Source organism: Paralichthys olivaceus, chromosome 9 (genome assembly GCF_024713975.1).
Source record: "Paralichthys olivaceus isolate ysfri-2021 chromosome 9, ASM2471397v2, whole genome shotgun sequence".
NCBI classification, from domain to species: Eukaryota; Metazoa; Chordata; class Actinopteri; order Pleuronectiformes; family Paralichthyidae; genus Paralichthys; species Paralichthys olivaceus.
The window spans coordinates 15,864,770-15,891,786 of NC_091101.1; the positions used below are offsets into that span (position 1 = coordinate 15,864,770).

General features: G+C 42.6%; 3 protein-coding genes across 20 annotated transcripts in view; all 3 read right to left on the bottom strand.

Annotated features, from left to right (window-relative positions):
* Nucleotides 1–27,017, bottom strand: part of LOC109642908 (protocadherin alpha-C2-like) — a 167,555-nt gene that overhangs the window by 61,823 nt on the left and 78,715 nt on the right. Inside the window, exon 1 of one of the 18 annotated variants that reach the window (XM_069532001.1) lies at nucleotides 15,873–18,399. The exons of 14 other annotated variants lie outside the window; for them this stretch is intronic. In XM_069532001.1, the coding sequence (XP_069388102.1) occupies nucleotides 15,873–18,254 (2,382 nt within the window). In that variant the 5' untranslated portion in view covers nucleotides 18,255–18,399. Of the gene's footprint in view, nucleotides 1–6,089; nucleotides 9,342–9,406; nucleotides 11,960–12,722; nucleotides 15,772–15,872; nucleotides 18,400–27,017 lie in introns of those variants that run through there. 3 more of the 18 variants (XM_069531995.1, XM_069532008.1, XM_069532007.1) reach the window with 3 other exon arrangements.
* LOC138411498 (protocadherin alpha-8-like) lies at nucleotides 1,846–6,083 on the bottom strand. Its single transcript, XM_069532025.1, has one exon. The coding sequence runs from the start codon at nucleotides 5,150–5,152 to the stop codon at nucleotides 2,720–2,722; it is 2,433 nt and encodes an 810-aa protein (XP_069388126.1). The 5' UTR covers nucleotides 5,153–6,083; the 3' UTR covers nucleotides 1,846–2,719.
* On the bottom strand, nucleotides 18,570–21,230 carry LOC138411499 (protocadherin alpha-3-like). Its single transcript, XM_069532028.1, has one exon. The coding sequence runs from the start codon at nucleotides 20,838–20,840 to the stop codon at nucleotides 18,585–18,587; it is 2,256 nt and encodes a 751-aa protein (XP_069388129.1). The 5' UTR covers nucleotides 20,841–21,230; the 3' UTR covers nucleotides 18,570–18,584.

Here is a 27,017-nt window from a genome sequence, read left to right on the forward strand (position 1 = left end):
CGGAAGAGGTTGTTTCCTTTGGGCTCAGAGAGGTGATAAGAAAGCAGCGCGTTGTATCCAGAGTCTGCGTCTACAGCCCTGATCTTTGCCACAAAGTATCCCGCTTCAGCAGAATAGGGGATGCTCTCACTGTTAACGGAGCCGTGCTCAGAATATGGAGAAAGAACCTCAGGACTGTTATCATTCTCATCCAGGATAAAAACGTTCACAGTCACGTTGCTGCTGAGCGGAGGAACACCAGAGTCTGTGGCCTGAACTTTAAACTGAAACGTTTTTAACTCCTCGAAGTTAAACGACTGCAGACTGATTATATCTCCTGTCTCTGAGTTGATGTTCATCATTGAAGATATTGGTAACGTGTCACTGTTACTTTGTAAAAATGAAAATCTCACGTGACCATTCTGATCGATGTCGTCATCCAATGCTGACACTGTTTTTATAACTCCTCCTACTGGACTGTTTTCTCTCACATAGACATTGATGGTAGATTCTGAGAATACAGGTCTGTTATCATTTACATCTGACACGTGTACAGTAATAACACTTGTACTGGAGAGAGGTGGGCTCCCCTCGTCAGTAGCAGTGATGCTGATATTGTATTGAGATGCGCTCTCTCTGTCAAGAGGACCGTCCACCACCAGCGAGTAGTAATTCTTGTAATTTGAATCAAGTTTGAAAGGGACGTTATTGGAAATCTTACAGTTCACGATCCCATTTTTACCTCCGTCTTTATCAAATACTGAAACAAGAGCAATAGCTGTGCCGATGGACGCGTCCTCTTTCACGGTGTTTAACAGTGACGTCACAGAAATTTCAGGAGCATTGTCATTAACGTCTAAGACTTCAATCAGTAATTTGGCATGTGATGTCATCGGAGAAGAAGCTCCATCACTTGCTTGTAGTCTAATCTCAAAAGCGTTGTTCTCTTCAAAGTCGATGTTCTTTTTATTTGTCACAGTTCCTGTTTTTTCATCGATAGAAAACAGGTCGGTTTGTTTTCCTCGGCCGACGTCACTGAATGAATATGATACTTGTCCATTCGGGCCTACATCCAAATCAGTAGCGTTCAGTGTTATTATTGATGTACCTATTTTCACATTCTCAAAAACACTGGCTTTATATAAAGTTTGACTAAAAACAGGAGGATTGTCATTAATGTCCAACACATTCACCATAACAGTGATGCTGCCTGATTTAGCAGGAGTTCCTCCATCAATCGCAGTCAGCGTGAGTCGAATCACAGACTGTTTTTCTCGATCTAAAGCTTTCTGAAGCACTAATTCTGTGGTGACAGTTTCGCCTTTATATGTAGAGAGAGAGAAATGTTCATTTTGACTAAGCTTGTACGTATTTACAGTGTTTCTACCAACGTCCGCATCCTCAGCAGGATGAAGGGGGAATTTAGCTCCTGCCGCGGTGTTCTCAGTAATATTGATTATCTGTGACGTGCTGAGAAATGATGGCGAATTATCATTTACATCTAAGATTGTAACTTCAATGCGGTACAGTTTTAACGGGTTATTAATAACTGCTTCTACACTGAGTGAACATTTAGCTTCGTCGCCGCAGAGTTCCTCTCGATCTATTCTCTCATTAACGTAGAGGACACCAGTCTTTAGATTTACCTCGAAATATTTTCTCTTCGATCCCGAAACGATCTGAAACATGCGGGACTCCAAATCCTGGACGTTGATGTTCAGATCTTTCGCGATATTCCCGACGACAGTCCCCACATTTACCTCCTCTGAGACGGAGTAAGAGAGCTGTCCGGAAACCGGCTCCCAGTAACAATCCAGCAGCACGAAGAGCAGATATATCCACACAGAGCCCGTTCTGCTCGGTAAATGCATAATTCCTCAGGTCGAGAAGGAGCATGCAAGCGAATCTGAATAATACGTTCCAGAAACTACGATATCACGACCAGTGAATAAATAATCCAAACAAATATGTCAGCATTTTCTCGACCAGAAGACACAACCGTTCTTTGTCGTCCGACCTCTCTTTGTAACAAAGCCCTTATCAACCGCTGAATTTGGGCGGAGCCCTAAAACATTAAAGAGCATGTCTAAATGTGATGGTCTACAGTGTCTCCATGTGGACATTTTTCTAAAGTGCACATAGATCAAATCTCACAACACTGTGAATAAATAAACGTCCTCAGATCTCCTTATACATGGAACAAGTGCAAAAATAAAAAATGTCAAAGAGTAAACAAGATGGTTTGTTTAATAATAATTATATTTCACGACAGAACTGTTCCAGTGAGCCTTTTGAGTTGCGTTCAGCACCACAGACAGCGACACATAGACAAAAAAATCATCCGCAAAAAATTCAGAAGTTTAAATATCACCAACAAATAAAAAGGAAGACACGGTTGCAATATTAAACTATAGGCATAGACAGTAACCTTGATTACTTGTCCTGAGAGATCCCTAACACGTTGCTCGTCCTGTAGTTTTTTTCAGCCTCCGTTCAAAGTAATTTTCCCTGTTGCTTTTTGAGTCTGTAAAGGTTGAGACAAAGCTTCCTGTACAGATTGTGAAGCCCCCTGAGGCAACTCTGTAACTTGTCATTGTAGATTTCATAAAAGAAAGAGAGTTGACTTCTTGTACTTTGTGTGTATTCCACCTTAAGTGAAATTGAGAATTCATATTTGCTAAACGTCGTTTTTCAAAGCAACATAGCCCCCCATTATTTTAGAATATGGTTTGTAAAACAGTTACATATAAATGATTCTCTTGAATAAAAAGTTCAGCAGTAATATTTTTTCCAACTTTTGTCTTACCTTCTCTTTGTTCGGTAAAGTCTGAGTCCTGTTATACGTGTCTCCTCCGTTTATACTGATCAGTTCCGCATCTGCAGGCGGAAACGGTCCGGGGAAAACCACTACGTCACTCTTGAGCGTGTCTGAGCTGAAGCAGACGTCATACTGCTGAGTAGCTTTAGAGTAAGACCAGCTCCCGTCAGGGTGGGTGGTGATCATTGGGGCGCTGTACCTGCTGAAACTGCTGTCTGTCCTGTGGCATTTCACAGCTATTAAAGTGATGAGGCTCAGCAGAAAGATGACTGACACCGACACGATGCCGATCAGCAGATACAGGTTTAAATCAGAGAAGCCATCGTCCTTTGTGGGCACGTGTCTGAACTGAGTCTGGATGTCAGCTGTGCTCTCAACCACCACCACATCTATAGACACAGTAGCTGACAGGGAGGGTTCTCCGTTATCAGAAACCAGCACCACCAAGGGGTGAGTTTTCAGGTCATTGTCACTCATTCTCCTCTTAGTCCTGATTTCCCCGGTGCTGGTTCCGATCCGGAAGAGGTTGTTTCCTTTGGGCTCAGAGAGGTGATAAGAAAGCAGCGCGTTGTATCCAGAGTCTGCGTCTACAGCCCTGATCTTTGCTACAAAGTATCCCGCTTCAGCAGAATAGGGGATGCTCTCACTGTTAACAGAGCCGTGCTCAGAATATGGAGAAAGAACCGCAGGACTGTTGTCATTCTCATCCAGGATAAAAACGTTCACAGTCACGTTGCTGCTGAGCGGAGGAACACCAGAGTCTGTGGCCTGAACTTTAAACTGAAACTTTTTTAACTCCTCGAAGTTAAAAGATTGCAGACTGATTATATCTCCTGTCTCTGAGTTGATGTTCACCATTGAAGATATTGGTAACGTGTCACTGTTACTTTGTAAAAATGAAAATCTCACGTGACCATTCTGATCGATGTCGTCATCCAATGCTGACACTGTCTTTATAACTCCTCCTACTGGACTGTTTTCTCTGACATAGACATTGATGGTAGATTCTGTGAATACAGGTCTGTTATCATTTACATCTGACACGTGTACAGTAATAACACTTGTACTGGAGAGAGGTGGGCTCCCCTCGTCAGTAGCAGTGATGCTGATATTGTATTGAGATGCGCTCTCTCTGTCAAGAGGACCGTCCACCACCAGCGAGTAGTAATTCTTATAATTTGAATCAAGTTTGAAAGGGACGTTATTGGAAATTTTACAGTTCACGATCCCATTTTTACCTCCGTCTTTATCAAATACTGAAACAAGAGCAATAGCTGTGCCGATGGACGCGTCCTCTTTCACGGTGTTTAACAGTGACGTCACAGAAATTTCAGGAGCATTGTCATTAACGTCTAAGACTTCAATCAATAATTTGGCATGTGATGTCATCGGAGAAGAAGCTCCATCACTTGCTTGTACTCTAATCTCAAAAGCGTTGTTCTCTTCATAGTCGATGTTTTTTTTATTTGTTACAGTCCCTGTTTTTTCATCGATAGAAAACAGGTCGGTTTGTTTTTCCTGATCCATTTCAATAAATGAATATGATATTTGTCCGTTCTGACCCACATCTAAATCCGTTGCGTTCAGTGTCATTATTGAGCTGCCTATTTTCACATTCTCATAAACACTCGCTTTATATAGCGTTTGACTGAATATAGGAGCGTTATCATTAATGTCCAACACATTCACTGTAATAACGATGCTGCCTGATTTTGCAGGAGATCCTCCGTCAATCGCAGTCAGCGTAAGTCGAATCACAGACTGTTTTTCTCGATCTAAACCTTTCTGAAGCACTAATTCGGGAGATGCAGTCGTAGAAAGAGAGAAATATTCGTTTTGACTAAGCTTGTATGTATTTACTGTGTTTTTACCGACGTCTTTGTCGTGAGCACGTTTCAAGAGAAATTTTGCCCCTGCCGCGGTGTTCTCAGTAATATTGATTATCTGTGACGTGCTGAGAAATGATGGCGAATTATCATTTACATCTAAGATTGTAACTTCAATGCGGTACAGTTTTAACGGGTTATTAATAACAGCTTCTACACTGAGTGAACATTTAGCTTCGTCGCCGCAGAGTTCCTCTCGATCTATTCTCTCATTAACGTAGAGGACACCAGTCTTTAGATTTACCTCGAAATATTTTCTCTTCGATCCTGAAACGATCTGAAACATGCGAGACTCCAAATCCTGGACGTTGATGTTCAAATCCTTAGCGATATTCCCGACGGCAGTCCCCACATTTACCTCCTCTGAGACGGAGTAAGAGAGCTGCCCGGACACCGGCTCCCAGTAACAATCCAGCATCACGAAGAGCAGATATATCCACATAGAGCCCGTTCTGCTCGGTAAATGCATAATTCCTCAGGTCGAGAAGGAGCATGCAGGCGAATCTGAATAATACGTTCCAGAAACTACGATATCACGACCAGTGAAGAAATAATCCAAACAAATATGTCAGCATTTTCTCGACCAGAAGACACAACCGTTCTTTGTCGTCCGACCTCTCTTTGTAACAAAGCCCACATCAACCGCTGAATTTGGGCGGAGTCCTAAAACATTAAAGAGCGTGTCCAAATGTGATGGTCTACAGTGTCTCCATGTGGACATTTTTCTAAACTGCACATAGATCAAATCTCACAACACTGTGAATAAGTAAACGTCCTCAGATCTCCTTATATATGGAACAAGTGCAAAAATAAAAAATGTCAAAGAGTTAACAAGATGGTTTGTTTAATAATAATTATATTTCACGACTGAACTGTTCCAGTGAGCCTTTTGAGTTGCGTTCAGCACCACAGACAGGGACACATAGACAAAATTATCATCCGCAAAAAATTCAGAAGTTTAAATATCACCAACAAATAAAAAGGAAGATACGGTTGCAATATTAAACTACAAAAGTACAGACAGTAACCTTGAGTACTTGTCCTGAGGGATCCCTAACACGTTGCTCGTCTTGTAGTTTTTTTAGGCCTCCGTTCAAAGTAATTTTCCCTGTTGATTTTTGAGGCTGTAAAGGTTGAGACAAAGCTTCCTGTACAGATTGTGAAGCCCCCTGAGGCAACTTTGTAATTTGTCATTGTAGATTTCATAAAAGAAAGAGACTTGACTTCTTGTACTTTGTGTGTATTCCACCTTAAGTGTAATTGAGCATTCATATTTACTAAACGTCGTTTTTCAAAGCAACATAGTCCCCCATTATTTTAGAACAAGGTTTGTAAAACAGTTACATATAACTGATTCTCTTGAATAAAAAGTTCAGCAGTAATATTTTTTCCAACTTTTGTCTTACCTTTTCTTTGTTCGGTAAAGTCTGAGTCCTGTTATACGTGTCTCCTCCGTTTATACTGATCAGTTCCGCATCTGCAGGCGGAAACGGTCCGGGGAAAACCACCACGTCACTCTTGAGCGTGTCTGAGCTGAAGCAGACGTCATACTGCTGAGTAGCTTTAGAGTAAGACCAGCTCCCGTCAGGGTGGGTGGTGATCATTGGGGCGCTGTACCTGCTGAAACTGTTGTCTGTCCTGTGGCATTTGACAGCTATTAAAGTGATGAGGCTCAGCAGAAAGATGACTGACACCGACACGATGCCGATCAGCAGATACAGGTTTAAATCAGAGAAGCCATCGTCCTTTGTGGGCACATGTCTGAACTGAGTCTGGATGTCAGCTGTGCTCTCAACCACCACCACATCTATAGACACAGTAGCTGACAGGGAGGGTTCTCCGTTATCAGAAACCAGCACCACCAAGGGGTGAGTTTTCAGGTCATTGTCACTCATTCTCCTCTTAGTCCTGATTTCCCCGGTGCTGGTTCCGATCCGGAAGAGGTTGTTTCCTTTGGGCTCAGAGAGGTGATAAGAAAGCAGCGCGTTGTATCCAGAGTCTGCGTCTACAGCCCTGATCTTTGCCACAAAGTATCCCGCTTCAGCAGAATAGGGGATGCTCTCACTGTTAACGGAGCCGTGCTCAGAATATGGAGAAAGAACCGCAGGACTGTTGTCATTCTCATCCAGGATAAAAACGTTCACAGTCACGTTGCTGCTGAGCGGAGGAACACCAGAGTCTGTGGCCTGAACTTTAAACTGAAACGTTTTCAACTCCTCGAAGTTAAATGACTGCAGACTGATTATATCTCCTGTCTCTGAGTTGATGTTCACCATTGAAGATATTGGTAACGTGTCACTGTTACTTTGTAAAAATGAAAATCGCACATGACCATTGTGATCGATGTCGTCATCCAATGCTGACACTGTCTTTATAACTCCTCCTACTGGACTGTTTTCTCTCACATAGACATTGATGGTAGATTCTGTGAATACAGGTCTGTTATCATTTACATCTGACACGTGTACAGTAATAACACTTGTACTGGAGAGAGGTGGGCTCCCCTCGTCAGTAGCAGTGATGCTGATATTGTATTGAGATGCGCTCTCTCTGTCAAGAGGACCGTCCACCACCAGCGAGTAGTAATTCTTATAATTTGAATCAAGTTTGAAAGGGACGTTATTGGAAATTTTACAGTTCACGATCCCATTTTTACCTCCGTCTTTATCAAATACTGAAACAAGAGCAATAGCTGTGCCGATGGACGCGTCCTCTTTCACGGTGTTTAACAGTGACGTCACAGAAATTTCAGGAGCATTGTCATTAACGTCTAAGACTTCAATCAATAATTTTGCATGTGAAGTGAGAGGAGAAGAAGCTCCATCACTTGCCTGAACTCTTATCTCAAAAGCGTTGTTCTCCTCAAAGTCGATGTTCTTTTTATTTGTGACAGTTCCTGTTTTTTCATCGATAGAAAATAGATCCGTGTGTTTTCCTTGTCCTGCTTTACTGAATGAATATAATACTTGTCCATTTGGACCTGCATCCAAATCAGTAGCATTTAATGTTATTATGGATGTTCCTATCTTAACATTTTCAAACACTTTGGCTTTATACAGAGTTTGACTGAATACCGGAGCGTTATCATTACTATCCAATACATTTATTGTAATGACCATCGTTCCTGACTTAGCAGGAGATCCTCCATCGATCGCAGTCAGCGTGAGTCGAATCACAGACTGTTTTTCTCGATCTAAAACTCTCTGAAGCACTAATTCAGGAGATACACTCTCTCCTTTATGTGTATATAGAGAGAAATGTTCATTCTGACTAAGCTTGTACGTATTTACTGTGTTTTTACCGACGTCCGCATCCTCAGCAGTATTAAGAGGGAATTTAGCTCCTGCTGCTGTGCTCTCCGTAATATCTATTATTTGTGACGATCCGAGAAATGATGGTGAATTATCATTTACATCTAAGATTGTAACTTCAATGCGGTACAGTTTTAACGGGTTATTAATAACAGCTTCTACACTGAGTGAACATTTAGCTTCGTCGCCGCAGAGTTCCTCTCGATCTATTCTCTCATTAACGTAGAGGACACCAGTCTTTAGATTTACCTCGAAATATTTTCTCTTTGATCCCGAAACGATCTGAAACATGCGAGACTCCAAATCCTGGACGTTGATGTTCAGATCTTTCGCGATATTACCGACGACAGTCCCCACATTTACCTCCTCTGAGACGGAGTAAGAGAGCTGCCCGGACACCGGCTCCCAGTAACAATCCAGCAGCACGAACAGCAGATATATCCACACAGAGCCCGTTCTGCTCGGTAAATGCATAATTCCTCACGTCGAGAAGGAGAATGCAGGCGAATCTGAATAATACGTTCCAGAAACTACGATATCACGACCAGCGAAGAAATAATCCAAACAAATATGTCAGCATTTTCTCGACCAGAAGACACAACCGTTCTTTGTCGTCCGACCTCTCTTTGTAACAAAGCCCACATCAACCGCTGAATTTGGGCGGAGCCCTAAAACATTAAAGAGCGTGTCTAAATGTGATGGTCTACAGTGTCTCCATGTGGACATTTTTCTAAACTGCACATAGATCAAATCTCACAACGCTGTGAATAAGTAAACGTCCTCAGATCTCCTTATACATGGAACAAGTGCAAAAATAAAAAATGTCAAAGAGTAAACAAGATGGTTTGTTTAATAATAATTATATTTCACGACTGAACTGTTCCAGTGAGCCTTTTGAGTTGCGTTCAGCACCACAGACAGGGACACATAGACAAAATTATCATCCGCAAAAAATTCAGAAGTTTAAATATCACCAACAAATAAAAAGGAAGATACGGTTGCAATATTAAACTACAAAAGTACAGACAGTAACCTTGAGTACTTGTCCTGAGGGATCCCTAACACGTTGCTCGTCTTGTAGTTTTTTTCAGCCTCCGTTCAAAGTAATTTTCCCTGTTGATTTTTGAGGCTGTAAAGGTTGAGACAAAGCTTCCTGTACAGATTGTGAAGCCCCCTGAGGCAACTCTGTAATTTGTCATTGTAGATTTCATAAAAGAAAGAGACTTGACTTCTTGTACTTTGTGTGTATTCCACCTTAAGTGTAATTGAGCATTCATATTTACTAAACGTCGTTTTTCAAAGCAACATAGTCCCCCACTTATTTTAGAACAAGGTTTGTAAAACAGTTACATATAACTGATTCTCTTGAATAAAAAGTTCAGAAGTAATATTTTTTCCAACTTTTGTCTTACCTTCTCTTTGTTCGGTAAAGTCTGAGTCCTGTTATACGTGTCTCCTCCGTTTATACTGATCAGCTCCGCATCTGCAGGCGGAAATGGTCCGGGGAAAACCACCACGTCACTCTTGAGCGTGTCTGAGCTGAAGCAGACGTCATACTGCTGAGTAGCTTTAGAGTAAGACCAGCTCCCGTCAGGGTGGGTGGTGATCATTGGGGCGCTGTACCTGCTGAAACTGCTGTCTGTCCTGTGGCATTTGACAGCTATTAAAGTGATGAGGCTCAGCAGAAAGATGACTGACACCGACACGATGCCGATCAGCAGATACAGGTTTAAATCAGAGAAGCCATCGTCCTTTGTGGGCACATGTCTGAACTGAGTCTGGATGTCAGCTGTGCTCTCAACCACCACCACATCTATAGACACAGTAGCTGACAGGGAGGGTTCTCCGTTATCAGAAACCAGCACCACCAAGGGGTGAGTTTTCAGGTCATTGTCACTCATTCTCCTCTTAGTCCTGATTTCCCCGGTGCTGGTTCCGATCCGGAAGAGGTTGTTTCCTTTGGGCTCAGAGAGGTGATAAGAAAGCAGCGCGTTGTATCCAGAGTCTGCGTCTACAGCCCTGATCTTTGCCACAAAGTATCCCGCTTCAGCAGAATAGGGGATGCTCTCACTGTTAACGGAGCCGTGCTCAGAATATGGAGAAAGAACCGCAGGACTGTTGTCATTCTCATCCAGGATAAAAACGTTCACAGTCACGTTGCTGCTGAGCGGAGGAACACCAGAGTCTGTGGCCTGAACTTTAAACTGAAACGTTTTTAACTCCTCGAAGTTAAAAGATTGCAGACTGATTATATCTCCTGTCTCTGAGTTGATGTTCACCATTGAAGATATTGGTAACGTGTCACTGTTACTTTGTAAAAATGAAAATCTCACGTGACCATTCTGATCGATGTCGTCATCCAATGCTGACACTGTTTTTATAACTCCTCCTACTGGACTGTTTTCTCTGACATAGACATTGATGGTAGATTCTGTGAATACAGGTCTGTTATCATTTACATCTGACACGTGTACAGTAATAACACTTGTACTGGAGAGAGGTGGGCTCCCCTCGTCAGTAGCAGTGATGCTGATATTGTATTGAGATGCGCTCTCTCTGTCAAGAGGACCGTCCACCACCAGCGAGTAGTAATTCTTATAATTTGAATCAAGTTTGAAAGGGACGTTATTGGAAATTTTACAGTTCACGATCCCATTTTTACCTCCGTCTTTATCAAATACTGAAACAAGAGCAATAGCTGTGCCGATGGACGCGTCCTCTTTCACGGTGTTTAACAGTGACGTCACAGAAATTTCAGGAGCATTGTCATTTACGTCTAAGACTTCAATCAATAATTTTGCATGTGAAGTGAGAGGAGAAGAAGCTCCATCACTTGCCTGAACTCTTATCTCAAAAGCGTTGTTCTCTTCATAGTCGATGTTTTTTTTATTTGTGACAGTTCCTGTTTTTTCATCGATAGAAAATAGATTCGTTTGTTTTCCTCGGCCGACGTCACTGAATGAATATAATACTTGTCCATTTGGACCTGCATCCAAATCAGTAGCGTTTAATGTTATTATGGATGTTCCTATCTTAACATTTTCAAACACTTTGGCTTTGTACAGAGTTTGACTGAATACCGGAGCGTTATCATTAATGTCCAAGACATTTATTGTAATGACCATCGTTCCTGATTTGGCAGGAATTCCTCCATCAATCGCAGTCAGCGTGAGTCGAATCACAGACTGTTTTTCTCGATCTAAAACTCTCTGAAGCACTAATTCAGGAGATACACTCTCTCCTTTATGTGTATATAGAGAGAAATGTTCATTCTGACTAAGCTTGTACGTATTTACTGTGTTTTTACCGACGTCCGCATCCTCAGCAGGATGAAGGGGGAATTTAGCTCCTGCTGCTGTGATCTCCGTAATGTCTATTATTTGTGACGATCCGAGAAATGATGGTGAATTATCATTTACATCTAAGATTGTAACTTCAATGCGGTACAGTTTTAACGGGTTATTAATAACAGCTTCTACACTGAGTGAACATTTAGCTTCGTCGCCGCAGAGTTCCTCTCGATCTATTCTCTCATTAACGTAGAGGACACCAGTCTTTAGATTTACCTCGAAATATTTTCTCTTTGATCCCGAAACGATCTGAAACATGCGGGACTCCAAATCCTGGACGTTGATGTTCAAATCCTTAGCGATATTCCCGACGGCAGTCCCCACATTTACCTCCTCTGAGACGGAGTAAGAGAGCTGTCCGGACACCGGCTCCCAGTAACAATCCAGCAGCACGAAGAGCAGATATATCCACACAGAGCCCGTTCTGCTCGGTAAATGCATAATTCCTCACGTCGAGAAGGCGCATGCAGGCAAATCTGAATAATACGTTCCAGAAACTACGATATCACGACCAGCGAAGAAATAATCCAAACAAATATGTCAGCATTTTCTCGACCAGAAGACACAACCGTTCTTTGTCGTCCGACCTCTCTTTGTAACAAAGCCCACATCAACCGCTGAATTTGGGCGGAGTCCTAAAACATTAAAGAGCGTGTCTAAATGTGATGGTCTACAGTGTCTCCATGTGGACATTTTTCTAAACTGCACATAGATCAAATCTCACAACGCTGTGAATAAGTAAACGTCCTCAGATCTCCTTATACATGGAACAAGTGCAAAAATAAAAAATGTCAAAGAGTAATAAACAAGATCGTGTGTTTAATAATAATTATAATTCATGACTGAACTGTTCCAGTGAGCCTTTTGAGTTGCGTTCAGAACCATAGACAGCGACACACAGAAACAAAAAATCATCTGCAAAAAATCCAGAAGTTTAAATATCACCAACAAAAAGGAAGATACGGTTGCAATATTAAACTACAAAACTACAGACAGTAACCTTGAGTACTTGTCCTGAGGGATCCTTAACACTTTGCTCGTCCTGTAGTTTTTTCAGCTTCTGTTCAAAGTAATTTTCCCTGTTGATTTTTGAGTCTGTAAAGGTTGAGACAAAGCTTCCTGTACAGATTGTGAAGCCCCCTGAGACAACTCTGTAATTTGTCATTGTAGATTTCATAAAAGAAAGAGACTTGACTTCTTGTACTTTGTGTGTATTCCACCTTAAGTGGAATTGAGCATTCATATTTACTAAACGTCGTTTTTCAAAGCAACATAGTCCCCCCATTATTTTAGAATATGGTTTGTAAAACAGTTACATATAACTAATTCTCTTGAATAAAAAGTTCAGCAGTAATATTTGATGTAACTTTTGTCTTACCTTCTCTTTGTTCGGTAAAGTCTGAGTCCTGTTATAAGTGTCTCCTCCGTTAATACTGATCAGTTCCGCATCTGCAGGCGGAAACGGTCCAGGGAAAACCACCACGTCACTCTTGAGCGTGTCTGAGCTGAAGCAGACGTCATACTGCTGAGTAGCTTTAGAGTAAGACCAGCTCCCGTCAGGGTGGGTGGTGATCATTGGGGCGCTGTACCTGCTGAAACTGCTGTCTGTCCTGTGGCATTTGACAGCTATTAAAGTGATGAGGCTCAGCAGAAAGATGACTGACACCGACACGATGCCGATCAGCAGATACAGGTTTACATCAGAGAAGCCATCGTCCTTTGTGGGCACATGTCTGAACTGAGTCTGGATGTCAGCTGTGCTCTCAACCACCACCACATCTATAGACACAGTAGCTGACAGGGAGGGTTCTCCGTTATCAGAAACCAGCACCACCAAGGGGTGAGTTTTCAGGTCATTGTCACTCATTCTCCTCTTAGTCCTGATTTCCCCGGTGCTGGTTCCAATCCGGAAGAGGTTGTTTCCTTTGGGCTCAGAGAGGTGATAAGAAAGCAGTGCGTTGTATCCAGAGTCTGCGTCTACAGCCCTGATCTTTGCCACAAAGTATCCCGCTTCAGCAGAATAGGGGATGCTCTCACTGTTAACGGAGCCGTGCTCAGAATATGGAGAAAGAACCGCAGGACTGTTGTCATTCTCATCCAGGATAAAAACGTTCACAGTCACGTTGCTGCTGAGCGGAGGAACACCAGAGTCTGTGGCCTGAACTTTAAACTGAAATGTTTTTAACTCCTCGAAGTTAAATGACTGCAGACTGATTATATCTCCTGTCTCTGAGTTGATGTTCACCATTGAAGATAATGGTAACGTGTCACTGTTACTTTTTAAAAATGAATAGCTCACTTGGCCATTTTGATTAATATCAATATCAGTTGCAGTCACAGTCTTGATAATTGCTCCTACTGGACTGTTCTCTTTCACATAAACATTAATCAGTGGCTCTGAGAAGCGAGGTGGGTTATCATTAACATCAGAAACATGAACAATAACTATGTTGGTGCTGGAGAGAGGTGGAGTCCCTTCATCAGTTGCTATGATAGTAACATTGTAGTGAGCCTGAGTTTCTCTGTCGATTGGATCACTAACAACTAAAGAATAATAATTTCTATAATTGGTTTCCAGTTTAAAGGGGACATTGTTTGAAATTACAGCTTTAACTGCCCCGTTTTTCCCACCATCTTTATCCAGGACAGAAACAAGTGCAATAGCAGTACCTACTTCAGCGTCCTCCTTCACCGTGTCTACTAATGACGTCACAGTGATCTCAGGAGCGTTGTCATTGAGATCCACCACTTCTACCAGCACTTTACAATGAGCCGACATCGGGGGCTGGCCTTTGTCACTGGCCTGTGCATGAATCTCAAACGCAGGATTTTCCTCATAGTCGATCTTTCCTTTGACTGAAATCACACCGGTGTTACTGTCTATTTGAAATACATCTAGAACCTGATCCTGACCTCTTTTCCTCAACGAATATTCTACTTCACCATTTACACCCTCATCTGCGTCTGTTGCATTCAGAACGATCACTTTAGATCCTTGTGGAAAATTTTCATGGATTTGAATTTTGTATAAAGATTTACTGAAAATGGGAATATTGTCGTTAATATCTAAAACGGTGATAATTATTTGTGATGTTCCTGACTTGGGTGGAGTTCCTCCGTCTACAGCAGTCAGTGTGAGTTTTATAACAGAATCATGCTCGCGGTCTAACGCTTTCTGCAGCACTAACTCTGCAGACACGCTCTCCCCTCCTTTGTGAATCTCCAAAGAAAAAAAATCATTATTACTGAGCTTGTACGTGTTTAAACCGTTCTTACCGACATCTACATCCGATGCCTCTAACAGCCCAAATTTCAACCCTGGCAAAGTGCTTTCTGCAATGTTAAGTGACTGAGGCTTCTCCGAGAAATGTGGCGCATTATCATTTATATCGAGCACATTAATCTCCAAACGATACAGCTTCAGCGGATTGTTGATCACGGCCTCTACATTGACGGTGCATTTTGTAGCCTTCGCACAAAGCTCCTCGCGGTCTATTCTCTCATTGACGTAAAGAAAACCTGTTTTTAGATTCACGTCGAAATATTTTTTCTTCGATCCATGAACGATCTGAAACATACGAGACTCTATCTCCTGCACGTTGAGGTTTAGGTCCTTGGCGAGATTTCCAACAGACGTCCCCGGGTTTACCTCCTCTAAGATGGAATACGAGAGCTGCCCAGACACCGCTTTCCAGCAAAAAATCAGCAGCACGGTGACAATGTAAATCCCGAAAATGTTCCTTCTGCTTGAGAAATGCATAATTATGTCCAACAAAAAATATCCATAAATGCCAGTCCACCTACTCCCGTCAACAACTTTCATTAAAAGCCCGTCGGATAAGGAGTCTCATCCATCTCTCTCTCTCTCGCTTGGGTCTCTTTGTAACAAAGCACAGAGAAACACAATCACCCTCGTCAATTTCTGGGAGGAGTCTTGTGCGCACTTAAAGCTCAAACAGTTTTCTACATGTCATGGTCTATAGTGTCCCCGTGTGGTGATATAGAATAACTGCAATCAACATCTCACAGTATATTAGTAAGTATTCACTAGTTGTGCAAAAACAAAAATTTTTCAAATTAACAGTTTTCCTCCATTATATCAAACAACCTAAACGGATTTGACACTATAGCTGCTCTCATTTAATTTTTTTTAATATGTAATTCAATGATAAATGAAAATAACTAAAAAGATCCAAATAGATTTTTAATGAAACTATATTATTTTTTTGAAAATGTTGAACACATTGTCCCATGGAGTCTCCAGACTGCCAATAACACACTCTGGTGCTTATTTCAGCACCAAGGACAGCGACATACACTTTTTGTATATTGTCAGAGCTTTAGGGACTCGATGTACTGTTACCGCTCGACTCACTGTATATTTCAACACAAATCCAAAGCTTAAGAAAAGTTTCACAAAGTATTTTCACCTGGCAGAGAAAAAATCAGCAGGACTTGCTTTCGACCACAGCTTTCGAGAATAAATTCACACACACTAAAATACTGCTTTTTACGCAATTTATCTTACCTTCTCTTTGGTGGGTAAAGTCTGAGTCCTGTTATAAGTGTCTCCTCCGTTAATACTGATCAGTTCCGCATCTGCAGGCGGAAACGGTCCGGGAAAAACCACTACGTCACTCTTGAGCGTGTCTGAGCTGAAGCAGACGTCATACTGCTGAGTAGCTTTAGAGTAAGACCAGCTCCCGTCAGGGTGGGTGGTGATCATTGGGGCGCTGTACCTGCTGAAACTGCTGTCTGTCCTGTGGCATTTGACAGCTATTAAAGTGATGAGGCTCAGCAGAAAGATGACTGACACCGACACGATGCCGATCAGCAGATACAGGTTTAAATCAGAGAAGCCATCGTCCTTTGTGGGCACATGTCTGAACTGAGTCTGGATGTCAGCTGTGCTCTCAACCACCACCACATCTATAGACACAGTAGCTGACAGGGAGGGTTCTCCGTTATCAGAAACCAGCACCACCAAGGGGTGAGTTTTCAGGTCATTGTCACTCATTCTCCTCTTAGTCCTGATTTCCCCGGTGCTGGTTCCGATCCGGAAGAGGTTGTTTCCTTTGGGCTCAGAGAGGTGATAAGAAAGCAGCGCGTTGTATCCAGAGTCTGCGTCTACAGCCCTGATCTTTGCCACAAAGTATCCCGCTTCAGCAGAATAGGGGATGCTCTCACTGTTAACAGAGCCGTGCTCAGAATATGGAGAAAGAACCGCAGGACTGTTGTCATTCTCATCCAGGATAAAAACGTTCACAGTCACGTTGCTGCTGAGCGGAGGAACACCAGAGTCTGTGGCCTGAACTTTAAACTGAAACGTTTTCAACTCCTCGAAGTTAAATGACTGCAGACTGATTATATCTCCTGTCTCTGAGTTGATGTTCACCATTGAAGATAATGGTAACGTGTCACTGTTACTTTTTAAAAATGAATAGCTCACTTGGCCATTTTGATTAATATCAATATCAGTTGCAGTCACAGTCTTGATAATTGCTCCTACTGGACTGTTCTCTTTCACATAAACATTAATCAGTGGCTCTGAGAAGCGAGGTGGGTTATCATTAACATCAGAAACATGAACAATAACTATGTTGGTGCTGGAGAGAGGTGGAGTCCCTTCATCAGTTGCTATGATAGTAACATTGTAGTGAGCCTGAGTTTCTCTGTCAATCGGATCACTAACAACTAAAGAATAATAATTTTTATAATTGGTTTCCAGTTTAAAGGGGACATTGTTTGAAATTACAGCTTTAACTGCCCCGTTTTTCCCACCATCTTTATCCAGGACAGAAACAAGTGCAATAGCAGTACCTACTTCAGCGTCCTCTTTCACTGTGTCTATTAATGACGTCACAGTGATCTCAGGAGCGTTGTCATTGAGATCCACCACTTCTACCAGCACTTTACAATCTGCAGACATCGGGGGCTGGCCTTTGTCACTGGCCTGTACATGAATCTCAAACACAGGGTTTTCTTCATAGTCGATTTCACCTTTCACTAAAATCGCACCTGTTTTTGAGTCTATTTGAAATAAATCAAGAACTTGTTCTTGACCTTTACTTCTAAAAGAATATTGAATTTCAGCATTTAAGCCGTCATCTGCGTCTGAAGCATTTAACATTAGAACAGTTGTACCTATTGGTAAATTCTCATAAATGCGTGCTTTGTACAAAGAGCTGCTGAAAATAGGAGCATTATCGTTATTGTCTAAAACATGTATAATGATCAAGGATGTCCCTGACTTGGGTGGGTTTCCTCCGTCAACTGCCGTCACTGTGAGTCTTATTGTAGGCTGTGTCTCTCGGTCTAACGCTTTCTGAAGCACAAGCTTAGCAGACACACTGTCTCCTCCTTTGAGAGTCTCTAAAGAAAAATAATCATTTGCACTCAGCTTATATGTGCTCACGCTGTTCTTACCAACGTCGAGATCGGACGCCCCGATAAATCCAAATTTTCCTCCTGGCGCTGTACTTTCTGCAATGTTAAGCGACTGCAAATCCTCAGAGAAACGTGGTGCGTTGTCATTTATATCGAGAACATTTATCTCCAAACGATACAGCTTCAGCGGATTGTTGATCACGGCCTCTACATTGACGGTGCATTTTGTAGCCTTCGCACAAAGCTCCTCGCGGTCTATTCTCTCATTGACATAAAGGAAACCTGTTTTTAGATTCACGTCAAAATACTTTCTCTTTGATCCACTGACGATCTGAAACATACGCGCCTCCAATTCATGGACATTAAGGTTTAGATCTTTTGCGAGATTTCCCACTGAAGTCCCCGGGTTAACCTCCTCTGACACGGAGTAAGAGAGCTGCCCGGACACCGCTTCCCAGCAACAATCTAGGAGAACAACGGCTATATAAATTCCGAATGGGTTGCGTATCCTCCGCGTCGACATATTTTTATCCAACGTGAAAAGAGCATATGGATTCCAGCCTCCAAAATCCCGCTTGTGAATTCAGAACAATGTCGTTCTTTGTATGAAACACGGACCAAACGATGGCTACACAGTCTACTCTTGTACTGCGTCTCTTTGTAACAAAGCACTGAGAAACATCCTCGTCTTCATCATCTGAATCTGGGAGGAGCCTCAAGCAACAAAGAGGATAATAAAAATGTCATGGTCTGCAATGTCCTCATGTGGTCATGTGAAATAACTACACTCACCACAAAACAGAAATAACCTACATTCTTCTGCACTAACTATAAGTTAAAATACACAATTCCCTTATTTAGGCCACGTATTCACAGACAACGTGTCATAGAGAAGTAATGAAATAACTCTGGAGTGTTCTTTAAATCCACAAATTAAAGAGGAATTAATTTGGGGAGAATATATCTGGTACACATCATGCTTTAGCAAATATAAAGAACTGCAACAAAAGTCAGATGAATATGCTTGATAACACCCGCAACAAGGGTTTTGCGCAAAAACTACACACATACACTTTGCTGAGAGTTCAGCACCATGGACAACGAAACAAACACATATTGCAGTAAGGGTCTCAAAATAGTTACTGAAGGTCTCACTGTTTATGGCTTCACTATGCTTCGGCCAAGTACTACAACATGACAAACAAAACACATTTACAAATGTAACCATAAGTCGTAGCATCGTTTTTTTTTTAATATATAAAACAAAGGAAACGAGGAGCCGCATGTTCTCAACACCAGCCCTCGAGAATAATAACATAAGATAAGACTTTTTTAACTGTTCACTCACCTTCTCTTTGGTGGGTAAAGTCTGAGTCCTGGTATAAGTGTCTCCTCCGTTTATACTGATCAGTTCCGCATCTGCAGGCGGAAACTGCGCGGGGAAAACCACTACGTCACTCTTGAGCGTGTCTGAGCTGAAGCAGACGTCATACTGCTGAGTAGCTTTAGAGTAAGACCAGCTCCCGTCAGGGTGGGTTGTGATCATTGGGGCGCTGTACCTGCTGAAACTGCTGTCTGTCCTGTGGCATTTGACAGCAATTAAAGTGATGAGGCTCAGCAGAAAGATGACTGACACCGACACGATGCCGATCAGCAGATACAGGTTTAAATCAGAGAAGCCATCGTCCTTTGTGGGCACGTGTCTGAACTGAGTCTGGATGTCAGCTGTGCTCTCAACCACCACCACATCTATAGACACAGTAGCTGACAGGGAGGGTTCTCCGCTATCAGAAACCAGCAGCACCAAGGGGTGAGTTTTCAGGTCATTGTCACTCATTCTCCGCTTAGTCCTGATTTCCCCGGTGCTGGTTCCGATCCGGAAGAGGTTGTTACCTTTGGGCTCAGAGAGGTGATAAGAAAGCAGCGCGTTGTATCCAGAGTCTGCGTCTACAGCCCTGATCTTTGCCACAAAGTATCCCGCTTCAGCAGAATAGGGGATGCTCTCACTGTTAACGGAGCCGTGCTCAGAATATGGAGAAAGAACCGCAGGACTGTTGTCATTCTCATCCAGGATAAAAACGTTCACAGTCACGTTGCTGCTGAGCGGAGGAACACCAGAGTCTGTGGCCTGAACTTTAAACTGAAATGTTTTTAACTCCTCGAAGTTAAACGACTGCAGACTGATTATATCTCCTGTCTCTGAGTTGATGTTCACCATTGTAGATAATGGTAGTGGGTTACTGTTACTTTGTAAAAACGAGTAGCTCACCTGACTGTTCTGGTCAATGTCAGCATCAGTTGCAGTCACTTTTTTAATAACTGCTCCCACTGGACTGTTCTCATTCACGTACACGTTAATCAGCGGCTGTGGGAACCGAGGCGCGTTGTCGTTCACATCAGAAACTCGTATAGAAACTATACTGGTGCTGGAGAGAGGCGGGGCTCCGGAGTCTGTTGCCACGATGGTGACGTTGTATCTAGAGACCGCCTCTCTGTCCAGGGGTCCGGCAACTAACAGAGAATAATAGTTCTTGTAGTTTGTCTCGAGTTTGAGTGGCACCTCGTTTTTAATCTGGATTTTCACCTCACCGTTTTTCCCACCATCTCTATCGAGGACTGACACCAGCGCAACCGCGGTGCCGACACTCGCATCCTCTCTCACTGTGTTGTGCAGTGACGTCACAGTGATGTCCGGAGCGTTGTCGTTCAGGTCCACCACTTCAACCAGCACCTTACAGTGAGCAGACATGGGAGGCTGGCCTCTATCACTTGCCTCCACGCGTATCTCAAACGCCTTTCTCTCCTCAAAGTCTATATTGCCTTTTACCTTAATGACACCAGTTTGACTGTCAATTTCAAATATATCGAGCACGCGATCTTGATCTTTGCTTCTCAGCGAATACACAATCTCACTGTTCAGTCCCTCATCTGCGTCCGTGGCGTTCACTGCGATTACTGTTGTGCCCACGGGTGTGTTTTCTGGGATTTTTGTCTTATACAACGTTTCGCTGAATATCGGAATGTTATCATTATTATCTAAAACATTAATAACAAGTTGTGAGGTGCCTGATTTCGCAGGATTCCCTCCATCAATAGCCGTCAGCGTCATAGTGATGACAGGCTGCTTCTCTCGGTCTAACGCTCTCTGCAGCACTAACTCAGCAGACGCACCATCACCTGCTTTGTGCACAGCCAGCGAGAAATGCTCATTCTGGCTTAATTTGTAAGTACTGACTCCATTCCTCCCCACATCTGCATCACTTGCTTCAGATAAGGCGAATTTCACTCCTGGTAACGTGCTCTCTGCGATATACAAATTCTGTAATTTGGTTGTAAACAATGGGGCGTTGTCATTTACATCTAAAATGTCTACATCAATACGATACAGCTTTAAAGGGTTATTAATCACAGCTTCTACACTTACTGAGCATTTGAGTTCCTCTGCACAGAGCTCCTCTCTGTCTATTCTCTCACTGACATGCAGAACACCAGTCTTTAGATTTACCTCGAAAAATTTCCTTTTTGATCCAGTAACGATCTGAAACATACGGGATTCCAACTCTTGTGAATTAAGGTTTAGGTCCTTTGCAATATTTCCAACTGGACTCCCCGGGTTTAGCTCCTCTGAGATGGAGTAGGAGAGCTGCCCAGACACCGTTTCCCAATAACAATCCAGCAGAAAAAGACCCAGATATATCCCCAAATAGCTCCATCTGCAAGGCGAAGGCATAGTTCTGCCCGGTATTGTCAAGCTGTATGGAAGATATCAGCTGAGGTGAGCTGTTTATGTGGTTGGAAAATCCACTATTTCTTCCACCGTCCTCTGCCTCTTTATAACAAAGACTGAGGAAACGTCCCTATCGTCTGAAAACAGGAGGGGCTTAGTTGTATCAGAGAGTAGCGCTGTCCCAGATGGACCAACACTGACGCCACGTGGTAAAGGAAGTAAAATGCAGATAATAAGGAAAATATAATGTGTGTCCTCTAAAGCAGCCAATTGCTTTGGTTTAAAGTCTGTGCGCTGTTGAATCGTTTACCAGAAAGCTGGAAATTACATTTCAGCACCATGGACAGCACATCACGGCCCTGATGTGTTGTGACCGTGTTCAGTCTCCACTTATTTAAAGACTCTCGCTCTATTTCTCTTTCCCTCCCTCTTTCTTTCTCTATCTGCTACACAGAGAGAGGCAAAAAGAGAGATAGTGAGATGGGGATGCTATCTGTCTGCATCCCTCTCTGTCTTGGTGTCTCTATCTCTGTTTCTGTCTCTGTCTCTTTCTAGATATCTGTCTGTATCTCTCCCTCTCTGTCTGTATCTCTCTATCACGCTGTCTCTCCTTATTTTCATCTCTATCTCTGTCTCTGTCTCTCTCTACCCCTCTCTGTCTCTGTCTCTCTTTCTGTCTGCATCTCTTTTTCTGTCTCTATCTCTCTCTCTCTAAATATCTGTCTGTCTCTCCCTCTCTGTCTGCATCTCTATCACACTGTGTCTCTTTTTATTTTCATCTCTTTTTCTGTCAGTCTCTCTGTATCTCATTCTCTCTATCTTTCACTGTCTGTATCTCTAGATATCTTTCTCTCTCTTGCTCTCTCTCTCTGTCTGCATCTCTATCTCTGCCTCTATGATAACCTGTGAGCCATTCCTAGTAGTTCAGATTTAATCCTCCATATATGAATTATTACTATGGCATTAAATTACCACATACAGTTTTATATATAAAGTACAAGTAAGGCTTGATACTGGACAAACAATATATTTTAGAAATAAATAATACATTTTCTTGCCACCCAACTCACATAACGCCCTTCTCCTTGTTTTGGTTTTTCTATGTCAACCTCAAGGCCAATAAATATATTTAATCGAGCAGTATTGTCCTGCTGTATATGCATCAGCACAGGGGAGATGTCTGGGTGCTGTGGCTTCTCTCACTGTGTTTTCCCCCAGAGTGTAGACGTGAGTTTATGAACATTTCTCTCATCTTTAATCCGAGGATTAAGCCCTGGATTCAGAAACTCCTGTCCCATTTCCATTCCGTAGATAACATGATTTGATTTGAAAATATTAATAACCATCACACACTGAGCCTCAGTCATCTGTTAACCCCAAACAGCAATAACAATAATAGCTGTGACCTGTTAAATTTTCCTTACGTATGGCAACCCAAAATAGTCCCATAAATGCGAGTACAATGGATAGAGCCTGTTGTAGGTTATTTACATATATACAAACGCACACATGCAAAGATCACCTGGTTTATCAGCCACAGAAGATGAAATTCAATGATTCATTTGTAGGTCACTGCCAACGCTGCAGCAGCGACCTTATCGGACTTCAGACTGGATTGTATGACACATAATGATCATGATGCGACAGTTTACTCAGCACGTTAGAGAAATCACCCAGGCGTCCAATCTGCTTTGTGGCCTGCTGACACCATGACCTTATTTTCTAGGCCAAATGCACAAGCCATTTAATTGTTTTCATAAGCACCTGCACCTTCACAAGTTGCACTTTTCCAAGAAATGATAAATAAAGCTACAATATTGTCTACGATCCACAAGTGAAGCATGTATTCCTTAGCCCACATACAGTATAGAGGCTGTAGTACTGAAAGGTTAACAGGCCTTGTAGAGGAAACCCTGATTGTATCCTGCAGATGTAACAGATGCTGAACACATTAAGCCTGGTCCGCCAATTCCAGATACGGCTCCTCTGGGAAGCACCTGCAGAGGGGTCAATGAATCTATAAATAGTTCTGTATGCACTAGTGCAAATATGCATAAATTCACACGTGCTGCTCTGATCGATAAAGTATTAGTTGGTAAACAAAGTCCCTCAGTTTTTATTTATGAATTCTCTTTGCATTGATCAAAGTCACATTTCCTGAGGATATGATAATTGGTTTGCTGAATAATTAATAGAGAATAAATGGCAGTTTAGGAAAAAATACACAGTATTTTCTCCCTGCACATTGGGAGCCATGCATAATAAATCCTGTGGTTAAATACATGTGTGCAAGTTAACCTGCTTATCTGTCTGTGGTTTATACCTTTCACGTGGTGAAGTTGAAGGAGAAACAGCATGAAGCCATGACAGCAGAGAGAAGGGGAGGGGAGGGGGTGGCATGGGCGGAAGCAGTCGACAGCAGCGTTTGAGGCGTGTTCACTGCATAATTAAAGGGCTTCCACCACATACAGTCACCAAGTTAGCTTCTGAATCTCCTCCATACTAATGATTTCATGGTAGTCCTTAGCATAGTGTGTGTGTGTGTGTGTGTGTGTGTGTGTGTGTGTGTGTGTGTGTGTGTGTGTGTGTGTGTGTGTGTGTGTGTGTGTGTGTGTGTGTGTGTGAGTGAGTGAGTGAGTGAGTGAGTGTGTGAGTGTGTGAGTGAGTGAGTGAGTGAACGTGTGAGTGAGTGAACGTGTGTTGCCAGGGTGTGTACCTCACTATTCGTTTGTGCATTTGTGTAAGAGGAGGTGGGGGAAGGGTGCTATCTGAACATGCTCCAAGGCGAGACCCTCCCCCCTTCCCTCTCTCCTTCTACACAGCTCTCTTATCTCCATAGCAACACACAGACACATATACACTCAAATGGGTTTATTTAAAAAAAAAAAAAAGGTAGGAGTAATAGACTACTTGATTTCCACCTCCACATTTCTGTGCACAACTGTTCAGTTTCATTCTGAACTTTCATCTTTCTGAGCATCTCCAAAACACAAACCACACTTCTGTGCATGTCGGCTGTCCAGGGCTACAGCTGAGCTGCTCATGCATTGGTAATGTAGTACTGCAGCACCATATTCACTTTGACATATCCACTTTAGCAGCAGTGCCTGCTTCTCCTACCACCCCCACAGCCCCACAGAAAGGGTGACCTTTGCACACTGCCATGCTCAACCCACTGCTCCCTCTATGGGCCCGGGAGACCACCCCCACTTCTGCAGTCTGCACACCACATCCTGGTTTGTGTGACGAGATACTGATGTCACTGTGCTGTTTTTGTGTAGAGTAGTGCCCATCACGACACAAGGGGGCAACCTACTCCTTTTGCATGTTTCCTTCTTTACTCAGTGTGTATCTTGTTATTGATGAGACCTTTTTCTTTGTGTGCTGATGTGCTGCTGAACATAATTCACCACATTCTCTGCCGATTCTCTGATAAACAGTTGTGGTATGGCTCTTACTGTGTGACTATAGAACCACACCCAAATGCAGCAGCACTGAAGTGACTTAGATCTGCTGAAAATGTAGAGAGATGAATAGAGATAAGGATGTGAAAGACTGGTGTAATGTAATGGAAAAATACTTTTTGGAATTGAGATTTCAGAATAGGAACACAAATGAATTAAAATTTGGGGGAAGGAGAAATAGATTTGTTTTGGTATGTAGCATCAACATCAATACACAGACAAGCACAGAATCCCATACAATAATTTGCATGTACTAGATGACCACAGTCACATATGCAATACAAACAACACAAAGGTAATATTTATCTGACATATGAGGGAACAGAGAAAGACGTGGGGGGAAATATTAATCACTCTCAGAACTTAATCCAACCGCCACTTAATCATTTATTTCTAAATCTGTGCTCGCCTCCGCTGGTTTCTGGAGGAAGTAGGACAGGGGCGGGTCCATGGAAACATGAGCCGGAACAAGATGAAAACCAGGACACAGCAATATGGAGGATGCCCAAACACACACATGCACACACCCCTGAGATAAAACTAGAAGCACAGTACCACAGTGTTCACTCATTTGGAAAGTAATGGCACAATGCCCAAATATCACATAATTAGTTACTCGACTGTAAAACAACAGGCAGGAAAAACAGCACATCAGTGTTGCTGAAGAGATTGTTCCACTCAGTGGTGTCACAAGCTGCCATCGGTTAATTTGAGAGACAGAACAGTTGAGTTTAATTTTAATTCCCACATTGTTAATCTAACTAACTAGTATTCTAATGCATTTTACATACAGTACTGTCTATGCTTCTTTACAGATTGACAGACACTTTGATAATTTCAATGCACCCTCTCTAGCTATTGTTTCTATTAAGTAAAAGCATGTTCATAAAGGCATGCGCCTTACAAAGATGCCATGGACTGTGAAAGATGAAATATCCTCATCACATTAGACATGTTCTATCATATCTGTCATTACATAAAGTCAACTGAAACAGGGTTGGTCAGGAATATTTAATTAATAGTCATTGGTAGCATACTGCAGTGATTTTTTTTTATTTTTAGGAATGAATGATCAGGGTCTGTGTTATGTTCGTGTGTGTGTGTGTGTGTGTGTGTGTGTGTGTGTGTGTGTGTGTGTGTTGTGACAGTTAGAAAAGTAAAGGGTGGGGGAGAGGAGCACAAAGAGAAACAATGTTTGTCAGTGCCTGAATTTTATTCATGTATATTTAAGTGAGATGTCATGTTTGTGTCTCTATGGCAAATAAAATGTTAAAATATAACCCCAGCAAACAGGCTGTGACAGCAGGGGTGGTTTAATTTTACACACCATCTGTGGAAACTGCAAATAATTAAAAAGGATCCATAATATACTCTGGTGACAGCAGAGGTGACATAACAATCTGATTGATCAGCTTGGATCAATGTGACTGTGTAACCGACACTCTGATTGGCTCAACATTGTGCCTAGCGACAAAGGCAGTGTCCGATAGATCAGTGATTTCACAGGGAGCACCCGTAATTAATTCACTGCCTCCCTCCCTTGTATCCATAGTGACGCAGATGCAGACCTCGTCACAGCCCCTCCCTGCACCCCCCTCCTCCGCACCCCTCTTTATGAGCACACGGTACACACTGTGCACCAAGGACAGGACATCTATTCCTCCATTTTCACACTCACACACAGACCTATGGATTCAAATGCAGATTACTTTTGGGCTTAGACGCCTCTTCTTCTCCATATTGCGCAAATAATGTAATATAATAGAGGAAACACAGGCTGTCTTTACACTCTCTATTTCGCTCATTATCTCCCACTGTCTCTCTCTCTCTCACACACAGAGCAACAGCCTAAACCGAATATTTTTTGTGTGGGATTAAGAATAAATCTAGCAGTCAGGCATGGATAACCCAGATTTGTCAATCACACGGTTCCCTGGGGATGAGGGCATGGGCTGTGTTTGGCTTAAATCAGACAGAACGGAAAAAATGGGCCAGGACCCGCTATCTACCGATCAATACTGACACAAAAAGGCTCGGTAGCAGTACCAGTCGATGGGCCACAGCATACAGAGCGTCAACATGCTAAATAATTGAA

What these genes read in the sequence shown, in the direction of transcription:
- LOC138411498 (XM_069532025.1), bottom strand. Translation starts at nt 5,152, where the DNA reads ATGCATTTACCGAGCAGAACGGGCTCTATGTGGATATATCTGCTCTTC.
- LOC138411499 (XM_069532028.1), bottom strand. Translation starts at nt 20,840, where the DNA reads ATGACGCTGACGGCTATTGATGGAGGGAATCCTGCGAAATCAGGCACC.